Consider the following 11,176-nt stretch of genomic DNA (forward strand, 5'->3'; position numbering starts at 1 on the left):
TGCCTGCGGCTACTTGGGACTTGGAGGATTCCAAGTTACTGGACGTAGTCAGGGCCCTGAAAGTATATGTTTCCAGGACGGCTAGAGTCAGGAAAACGGACTCGCTATTTATCCTGTATGCACCCAACAAGCTGGGTGCTCCTGCTTCTAAGCAGACTATTGCTCGCTGGATCTGTAGCACGATTCAACTTGCACATTCTGCGGCTGGACTGCCGCACCCTAAATCTGTAAAAGCCCATTCCACGAGGAAAGTGGGCTCTTCTTGGGCGGCTGCCCGAGGGGTCTCGGCTTTACAAATTTGCCGAGCTGTTACTTGGTCGGGTTCAAACATTTTTGCAAGAGTCTACAAGTTTGATACCCTGGCTGAGGAGGACCTAGAGTTTGCTCATTCGGTGCTGCAGAGTCATCCGCACTCTCCCACCCGTTTGGGAGCTTTGGTATAATCCCCATGGTCCTTACAGAGTCCCAGCATCCACTTAGGACGTCAGAGAAAATAAGATTTTACTCACCGGTAAATCTATTTCTCGTTAGTCCGTAGTGGATGCTGGGCGCCCATCCCAAGTGTGGATTGTCTGCAATACTTGTTTATAGTTATTGCCTAACTAAAGGGTTATTGTTGAGCCATCTGTTGAGAGGCTCAGTTATATTTCATACTGTTAACTGGGTATAGTATCACGAGTTATACGGTGTGATTGGTGTGGCTGGTATGAGTCTTACCCGGGATTCAAAATCCTTCCTTATTGTGTCAGCTCTTCCGGGCACAGTATCCTAACTGAGGTCTGGAGGAGGGTCATAGTGGGAGGAGCCAGTGCACACCAGGTAGTCCTAAAGCTTTCTTTAGTTGTGCCCAGTCTCCTGCGGAGCCGCTATTCCCCATGGTCCTTACGGAGTCCCAGCATCCACTACGGACTACGAGAAATAGATTTACCGGTGAGTAAAATCTTATTTTTTTTATTTTTTTCAAACACAGCCTGTAACATGGTAGTTAGGAGCTGATGGATTGCTACTTTATCTCTTTCCACTTTATCTCTCTCCAAGCTTTGATACATCTCCCCATTTTCTTGTAAGTTTGGATTTCACTTGAAAACTAAAATAATCGTATTAAAAGAAAACTGTAAGCCATCATCAGTAGAGGAGCAGAATATCACACCAAGGAAAGCGTATAGGGGAACAGGGCAGAAACACCGGAAATCAGACCAGACACCCCAGGAGCGACCATGAATGGATTAAACTCCCGCAGTGAATGTTATTAACTTGACCAGACATAACCTTTCCTTCCGTGAACATGTCGTCCTCCCTTAGGGACACTGCTTGTGTTCTGACAGCCATTTCTCTGTATTAAACACTATACTAGATGGCAGCAAGATTGTTAGACAGATACAATGACATAAATATTATTTCTTCAATACTAATTCTATGACTAGTGCTACATCTATGATATCACTAAAGTGACATTGGCTTGTCTAATAAGGCGTTGCTAAAGTAATAACTTCTGTTTTAGGGGATAAGTGGCACTACCACGTCTAATTAAATTAATTATTTTGCATATTATTATTTTAATTACTTTAAAGACCTTGTTTTTGATAAGGAGAGATTGCTGTCTTTCCAGTCTATATATTACAGTAAATGAGACCTCCGTAGAGAGGTTTGCACTGATTTCTGTCATAGGGATCCGTTCAGGATACCGACGTTCGGCATCCTGGCAGTCTGAATACTGACGCCGGAACACCGACACTGCTCGGCATGCCAACGCCGGCATCCTGAACGAGCTCTGCTGGGACTCCCGCTTGGTTAGCCATGTTGGGGGGGGGGGGGTGTGTTAGGGTTAGGCTGCGGGGAGGGAGGGTTAATGGGGAGGGTAAACCTAATTGCCCAACCCATGTCAGATTTCTCTGCTTCGGGATGCCGGTGTCGGGTTATGACCACTAGCATCCCATCCGTCGGGATATCGTATGTATTCCCTTTCATAAACCTAATGCGGGGTTCTATTCTGAGAATGGATAACTAGTAGCCTCATTCTATACATAAAATAGGTGTGTAATATGAGTGGCTGGCGGCCGGGATCCCGACCGCCGGCATACCGACAGCCCTTGCGGGCTCGCTGCGGGCATGGTGGCGCTAAGTGCGCCACGCTATTTATTCTCCCTCCCGGGGGTTCGTGGGCCCCCAAGAGGGAGAATATGTGTCGGCATGCCGGCGCCGGTATGTTGGTCGCCGGGATCCTGGCCAGCAGCATACTGAAGACCACCCATACAATAGACTCTACATTGCAAAAAATTTACTAGATTAAGGGGTACATTTACTAAGCAGTGATAAGAACGGAGAAGTGAGCCAGTGGAGAAATTTCCCCATCAACCAATCAGCAGCTTTGTATCATTTTATAGTATGCAAATTATAGATGTTACTTCAGTGCTGATTGGTTGCCATGGGCAACTTTTCCACTGGCTCACTTTTCCGCTCTTATCACTGCTTAGTAAATGTACCCCTAAGACACCTTGAAAAACACAATATCTCCTGACGATGCTGGAATTTGTAGTTCTGGTCCCAGGACATGATATGTAATGGAGCCAGCAAATAAACACTGGTAGCCAGACCTCCGCAATGATAATAATTTCCAAGATTACAGCACAGCAGACCGAAGGAATGTTCTTCTGAGAACTTAGCAACACCAAGGTCATTTTGATAATGTGCCAAGGAAATATATTATATGATATGAAAACTATTTTTGCCAAAAGAAACACAAACTACATCATTTGAATATAGAGTGGTAGTGCAATTGTGATAAGAGCCTAATTATGATATATAACTGTACTTAACATCTTAATCCTTCCAAAATGAAAGCGTCTGCTGATTATACCAATATTAGACCCTTAGACGAGTATTAAGGAGGATACCAATAAAATTAACAGAATTTAATATACTCATGAAGTAGTCCTGGAATTCTTGTGGAACTACAAGCTGCAACCTGTAGGTGGCAGCACATATAGATATTTGTATAGTAATTTATTTATTACCAGTTAATTATATACTGAACGCATGTTCTGCAGACAGTGCTAGATTAACAATGGGACAGCTGGGACTACAGCTCTAGGCCTCCACAGGCCCAGGAGGACACCATAATATTTATGGAGCTATTAGGGCTAATAATACACTGGATGTACACTAACACATGGCACTGGCCACTCCCACACAGCACTGGCCACACCTCCTCTGCTTCTACCAATAAACCCCTGATCATTTTCAGGCCCATATGGCCCTTAATGTGGCCCTGAGTGCAACGCTTTACCGGGGTCATTGACATCAGTCCCTGTCCATATTGGGGGCAGATGACCAGTTAAACGCTTACCACAGTGATATAAAGGAAGTAATAATAAGAGGCTGCTTGCGTCTATGAGATTGTCCAGTGTTCCTACCTTCACTTCCTTTACATTAGGGTTCCACTCCCCCATTTTCTCCATGTTGTCCACCAGTTCTCCGTACACATTATCCAGAGGCTTCTCTACAACAGCCTCCAGCTTAAAGACCTTTCCGATGTCTGGGAGAACTTTACTTAGCACTTTATCTCCATTTTCCTTTAAAGGGCAAAAAATAGAAATCCAATAATTAGATGTACAGTATGGACTAACCGCAGCGACTTGTAGCATCAATAAAAGTTGAATATATTTAAAACACTGGGGTAGATGCACTAAGCCTTGAAGAGTGATAAAGTGTAGAGAGATAAACTACCAACCAATCAGCTCATAACTGTCATTTTTCAAGCAGCCTGTAACATGGCAGTAATGAGCTGATTGGTTGGAACTTTATCTCGCTCCATGTTATCACTCTCCAACGTGTGCACAGTTAACCCGAGGAGCCAGGGACCAGGTAGGTATACATACAAATCATACTTACCTACTCTCTTGGAAGCTGCGGGAGGCTCACGTTTTTTGGGGTAGCCCCCCGCACCCCCGGAAGAGTGGGCAGGTCTCCCGCATCCTGCTTGCACCCTAGTGATGTGGGCAGGATGGAGAGATAACCTCCCGCATTCGCGGGTCCGTCGGGTGGAGAAGGGGTTAAAATGAAGCAAATTGCGTCATTTTAGCCCCGCCCCCTTCCCGCGGACCCCGAATCGCGGCATTTCCCGATGCGGGCGGGGCTTAGTGATGTCACAGTCTGGCCCCGCCCCCCAAAGAAACCTGCAGCGTCTCCTCTCCGGGCTTCTCCCGGAGAGGAGAAATACAAAGTCGGTAAGTATGATACAAATGTGTGTATTTTCTGCTAAGCAAGCAGGCAAAAGTGCAATTCAGCATGGGCCACATAATCTGTAAGTAACACTGACTACAAGTGGAGAGCCACAAGGTGCCAATTGTTCTGATATAATTATGGGGTCTATTCATGAAGCAGTGAAAAGAATGGAGAAGTGAGCCAGTGGAGAAGTTGGCCATGGCAACCAATCAGCTTTGAAGTAACATTTATCAAGTGCATTCTACAAAATTATACTTAGCAGCTGACTGGTTGCCATAGGCAACTTCTCCACTGGCTCATTTGTCCACTCTTTTACTGCCTCATGAATAGACCTCTAGGTTTTAAAGTAGAAAAACACATTGTCATACCGCCACAATCTCCACTTTCCATCCATCCTGCTCGCTCAGGATGCTCATTGACTTCTTAAGTGCTTCTTCTCCCTGTTTGATGTAGGACATCTCAATCTCATTATAGACCTTTTCCTCAAGCCTGGAACCTGACAAAGAAAATGATTCAACTCACTTTACAACACATAACTACCAACCTTAGCTAAACTGAATGGCTGTATGGTGGTTACTAAGCCCATACAATGGTGGCTGCCACGGGATGCGTTAAAACACAGGAAAATAATAGGACTTACTCAATAAGGAACTTCTTCTTCTGACTTGATTTATCCATTGACTGGGTCCTGGTCCAACTAGAGACAGCTTTTCCAGTTCATGTGAGAGTGCGACAGCGGCTGTTCTTCTCAGACCTAGAGTTAATAACACAAATATATATGTAACTATTAGAAACGCTAGCATTGAATTAAAAGTGAAATAACACTAGAAAAAAGTTATTAATTAAATAACAAAATGGCATTAACACTAGGATAGAGAGGTGGCAGATTGGTAGTGATTGTATTCATTTATATGGAAGTGTGCGATAGTAGTTTGTTATGTACTGTATGTTAGGCAGTATCAGTGAGAGGACAGTAACAGAGATCTGAATATACATATTTGTTTCTCTTTATATAGTTTATAAATACAAGTTTTAGAACTTGTATAAGAGTGATCGTTATATTATTTGCACTGTATATGATTGCGTATGAAAGCTTCTCAGTAACAACGTATGGACCTAATGAGTCTCTGGAAGTCTTGGACACAGTAGCAATACTAAGTTCCAATGACAGATGTCAACGATCCCCATGCCAGCCTCTATTTATTTCTCTAAATCTGACAAGTTAATACTCTGATTAATTAATATACATCCATTCATACAGAGCCGGCCATAGGCAAACTAGGCAATTGCCTAGGGCATTTGATATGCCTAGGGGCATCATCAGTTTATGCTGATTAAAATGATATGCGACATGCCTATATTCTGTATGTAGCATTTCATATGCAGATACTGCCACAGTCTCACACAGTATATTGGCATGCTGCATATCAGTTTAATCAGCAGAAGCTGCTTGTGCATCCTAGCCACATAGCAATGCAAATAAGATGCATTTTCATTAAAAAAAAAGTGCCCGACGTTAGCATTGATGCAAGATTTGTGAGGACACATCTGTATCCAAGCAGAGGCAGAGGTCACAGTGTTAGTGGAAGTGTGAGTGCTGTGTGCATGCGAGTGGGTTGGTTGTGCAGTAGTGTTCAGAATATGTGTAAGGAGCATTATGTGTGTCATGTAAAAATGCATTAATAATGTGCAACATATGTGTAAAGGGCCACTATGTGTGTCATTATGTGTATAAGGGCATTAATAATGTGCGGCATATGTGTAACAGGGTACTAATGTATGTGTGTCATTATGTGTATAGGGGCACTAATAATGTGCAGCAAATGTGTAGGGGGCTCAATGTGTGTCATTATGTGTATAAGGGCATTAATAATGTGCGGTATATGTGTAAGGGACATTATGTGTAAAAGGGCATTAATAAAGGTTGTCATAATGTGTAAGGTGCATTATGTTTATAAGGACATTAATGTGTCTCATATGTGTAAGGGGCATTACTGTGTGGAATTGTGTATAAATGCATTACTAATGTGCGGCATTATGTGTATAAGGTGCTATACTATGTGGCGTTGCAAATAGAAAGGGCACTACTGTGTCGTCTAATGTGAATAAAGAGCAATAAGGTGTAGTGTAATGTGAATAAGGAGCAATTCAGTGTGATGTAATGTGAATAAGGGGCTCTACTGTGAGGAGTAACGTTTATAAGGTAAAGTGATACTACTGTGGGATGTAATATGAATTATGGACACTATCGCAAGATAAAATGTGAATAAAGTTGCAGTACTGTGTGGCGTAATTGGAATTGGGGTTACTATTGTGTGGCCATGTCCCTTCCCAGCAAGAAGATGCCCCTTTTTGGGCTGTGCGTCAAACGTGCGAACTGTTCCTATTTAAAATATAGGGGGTACAAGGACTGCTATGGGTGAGAGGTAATGGTACTGGGAAAGAGGTGCAAGGTCAGAGGCAGAACCAGTGGTGGTGCTAGGGGGCACCAGCCAAAATTTTGCCTAGGGCATCATATTGGTTAGGGCCGGCTCTGCATTCATACATAGGACACTTGTAAATGGTTGTCATATAGTAATTTACACCAATGTGGATTTTTTTAATTTAATTTTTGTATGAATACGAGGTGATTCTGTGTTGTACATTCAGAGAGCTTGGACAGATAATCATAGTAAGAACATTTGTTGTTGTAGCTCGTATATTGTTGCTAATAAGGCATTTTATTGATCCAAACCACTGCCTGAAACCTTATGTCAAATGCTCAGATAAAAGACTTGGGGTATGGGATAGACTTTTGAATAAATATGTATTAAGTAACTTATGCAGGATTCATATCATAAAGGTGTTGAGGTGGAAACAGAAGAAATGGCACCGCCTCAGCATGGCTAAATATTTTTTTAGTTTCACTTAAATTTGGTTTATTATATTGATTATCAATAACTGAAGTAAGCCGACCATCACATACTTTTTAGTAATCTAGAACTGTACACTATTTACAATAGATGATTGGGTTCACTGATAAGTTACTAACAGAAGATATTATTAACACCCGACTTTTAAGGCCTAATTCATGTTTGTAAGTAAAGCAAAAAAAGCATGTAACTTTGTGGCTGGAACCAACCATGATGCTGTGCAAGGGGAGCAAATATATATTTATATTTTTTCCATACAGGGTAAATACTGGCTGCTTTTGCATGTAGCCCACAAATGTTAGCTTTATTTTTACACTGCAATTTAGATTTCAGTTTGAACACACCCCACCCAAATCTAATCTCTCTGCACATGGTACATCTACTCCGCCTGTAGTGCAACATGGTTTTGCCCTTTTGCTCGCTACTTTACTTTACTTACAATCATGAGTCAGGCTCCTATTACAAGTCTGTGTGTGCATCACAGCCAGAGGACTGCAATGTGATGAAAGTCTGGGGCAGTAAAGCACATTCACAAATAAAGGGAGAAATGGATATGATTAATTGGAGTATACACGGAAAATGCAAATTAGGCCCAAATTCATTAAAGCTTGGAGAAAGATAAAGTGGAGAGAGATAAAGTACCAACCAATCAGCTTCTAGCTGTCATGTTACACGCTGTGTTTGAAAAATGTCAGGAGATGATTGGCTGGTACTTTATCTCTCGCCACTCTATCTCTCTCCAAGCTTTGATTAATTTGGGCCGTAGTATTTATTACTAACACTGTCCAGGTAAAGACAGGAATATGATGCTTTATTAAATAAAGTACTATATTGTGTACTGAAATTACTGACATTGCGGGTTATTCAGAGTTGTTAGCAAACCAAAAAAGTTAGCAATTGGGACAAACCATGTGCAGTGCAGGTGGGACAGATGTAACATGTGCAGAGAGATTTAGGTTTGGGTGGGTTATATTGTTTCTGTGCAGGGTAAATACTGGCTGCTTTATTTTTACACTGCAATTGAGATTTCAGTTTGAGCACACCCCACCCAAATCTCTGCACATGTTACATCTGCCCCCTACTTGTAGTACAACATGGTTTTGCCCAATTGCTAACTTTTTTGGTTTGCTAACAACTCTGCATAACTTCCTTTATCAGGCCACATCATCAGGTAATCCTATATGCAGTATGTTACATTGCCGAGATAGACATGTACTTGCGATACGTCCAGCACTGCCACCTACACAAAACGTGTCTTTTATTTGGCCATGTTTTGCGTCTGCATTTTTGGCGCAAAATGTGTCCAACTCAGCTTCAGTCTCACAGTGTTCCAAACAGACCAAGACATGAGGAAACCACTTTACATATCATACATCAGGATCACTGATCCTGGTGCCTGTATGCCTCAGAGTAACAGCATTGGAATCCGTGGGTGAGCATAAAATAATATTCTTCAATCCAATCAAATGTACCATGGTGAGTAACATTTACAGTCTGTGCGATAGACAGGAATCGAGTGAAAAGCGATAATATTACATCTAAAATAGCCTATGTATCATGTCAGAAGGTGCGCCAGCAACTGTCACATAGAACCTCAGACTTATTTAACATAATGCCGGATCACAAAGTTTCACATTTAAAAATAGTGTATTAAATTAGAACTTAAAGTTTTGTACCAGTCCTTCTGTAAAGACAATGTGATAAGGTTAATATACCAGCTATCGGGATCTTGGCGTCCAGAAGACCGATGTCTGAATCCCGACAGCTGGCATTTTACCGACACACGGAATACCGACACCCGCCCGGAATTCCCACGAGTTGTAATAGAACCTGTGGCGAATGCAGTGAACCACCGGGCCCAATACGCGGCGAGCACAGTCTGCTGGGATATCGTATATATCCCGTAATAAGCATGTATGTGGAGTGAAGGATTGAAATTAATGTATAACATAGTATGGTACTACAACATAAAGATCGGATCCATGGCGCTATAACATTAAGATGCATGGCGCTATAACATAAAGATGCATGGCGCTATATAATAAAGATGCTTGTCACTGTAATATAAAGATGCATGGCGCTATAACAAAGCTGCATTGTGCTATAAACAGATGCATGGTACACAGTATAATAAAGCCTGCAAAAAGGGATTATGGGTAGAGATATATGAATAATATGCTAATAATTCACAATTCAGTTAGTGGTGATGGCTTGCATGCCAGTGTGCGCCTGTCCCACGCATATATTAGACCCAAAACCATGTACAGTAATCCACACCACACCCTTACTGAGATTTAAACCAAAATACACAATACATAATTTATGGATGAAATCTGGATCGATATAAGATGCTGTTGCCGTTGTTCCACTTCTAATGGTGTGCAATGACACATCGCAATTTCCCCCTTATTAAATTGACCCTAAACAGCTGAAATAGCCGGCCCAAATAACTGAAATCAATAAATTACCCGTTATATTATTAACATGCAAAACATAATTCCCAGTTATACACACTGGTCATTTTTATACCTTACAATATTGAAAACACCTACCTGGACCATACATCACCACCATTACACATACAGTATACCACCATTACACAAACAGTATAAAACATACTACTCTATAAAAGCCACAGAAAACTTCATCTCATATTAAATGGGAGGCGATCACGAGACCGCCTGTCGGGATCCCAGCGGTCACAATGCCGACACCGGAATCCCAACAGACAGTGAAATGCCGTTGCCGGAATACCGGCGCTCCCTCTATGGTTGTCCACAACACCCATAGAGGAAGAACATAACCTGTGACGAGCGCAGTCAGCTACCATGCCCACAGCGTGGGGTGCTGGCGAGGGGTTTTCTATCGCTCGCCCTGCTGCTGGCATACTTGGCGTTCATGACAGCCGGGATCCCGGCCATCGTATGTATTCCCATAAAACAAATACTGCATTGGGAGCTGGAGAAAGGATGTTCCAAAACCCCATGGGGAAATCCACGTGATGTCTAGGTTATAGGATTACAGAAGGACATGAAGTGGTTTCATTATACAGTATTTAAATCCCTCAATATCCCACTGACAAATACAAGGAACACTCCATACGATCTACTCTGACTTACACCAGACTTCTCCTGGTCAGCAGCACTTGGATCTGCCACAATAAGCGCCACGTTCAGCCGCTATGGTTAATTGCTGACAGCACAAATATTGATCAGTGATTCCATCAGTTAATTATGTCAAGTTGACCAATTCTTAAAACAAAAATGTTCACCTGGAGACCATCAAGCAAGAATCACTCCCAAATGGAAATATACAAATCTATCTGCTCCATACATGCAGTAGATGAGGAGAACATCAGAAACCAAATGAATGATTTTAGTTAATCTATTTAGAGGGATCCCTTTCATTGCTGCATTTCCCTTACATCCACGAGCAGAAAGACCTCTGCATGTCAGTCTCCAGCTGTTTACCTGTCATGTTGCGCAGATGTCGGTAGGAGATCCCAGCACACAGCTTGAATGTGGCAGGTAGCATGACTTGGATCAGATGTGGGTATGTCTGCTGGGTATAGATGCTCAGTAGTGCTGATCTCAGTATATGTTAGGTGTCTGTGGATGCCTAGTGTCTGCAATCTTAGAGGGATCTTCGGATGATGGGTCCACGTCTGTTGGAGGTCTGTAGGTGCTTAGGACCAGTGTATTGCCAGAGACAGATTAGATGGTCAGGGTATCTTTCCCCTGAGTATATATGATCTGTACAGCTGGGCAGGGCCAGAATTCTGTTGAAATGCTCCTGTCTGAAGGATGCCGTGCTGTAATGACACAGATAAGGACACAACATCATTTACTAGAGGCCAGCAGGAGCAAGGACGAGAGTTACACAAACATGTCAGTGATGATTAAGCTCTGATACAAGGCAACAAGGCGAGGATGAAGCAACTACTAGTGTGGCATTAACCCTGTGTATATATTTTACATATACAATCTATATGTCATCATTAAGACTGAGCCTGATTCAGAGTTGCCCGCTATCCTGTCTGT

The 11,176-nt window shown here is 42.4% G+C and overlaps 1 protein-coding gene across 1 annotated transcript in view; it reads right to left on the bottom strand.

Annotated features, from left to right (window-relative positions):
- Positions 1–10,941, bottom strand: part of STAR (steroidogenic acute regulatory protein) — a 29,088-nt gene extending 18,147 nt beyond the window's left edge. Inside the window, exons 1-4 of the mRNA XM_063931619.1 lie at positions 10,607–10,941; positions 4,865–4,978; positions 4,593–4,720; positions 3,414–3,572 (exon numbers count right to left, since the gene is read on the bottom strand). Coding sequence (XP_063787689.1) covers positions 3,414–3,572; positions 4,593–4,720; positions 4,865–4,978; positions 10,607–10,670 — 465 coding nt within the window. The 5' untranslated portion in view covers positions 10,671–10,941. The remainder of the gene's footprint in view (positions 1–3,413; positions 3,573–4,592; positions 4,721–4,864; positions 4,979–10,606) is intronic.
- Between the last annotated feature and the right edge of the window lie 235 nt (positions 10,942–11,176).

The sequence above is a fragment of the Pseudophryne corroboree genome, chromosome 6, assembly GCF_028390025.1.
Source record: "Pseudophryne corroboree isolate aPseCor3 chromosome 6, aPseCor3.hap2, whole genome shotgun sequence".
Lineage (NCBI taxonomy): Eukaryota > Metazoa > Chordata > Amphibia > Anura > Myobatrachidae > Pseudophryne > Pseudophryne corroboree.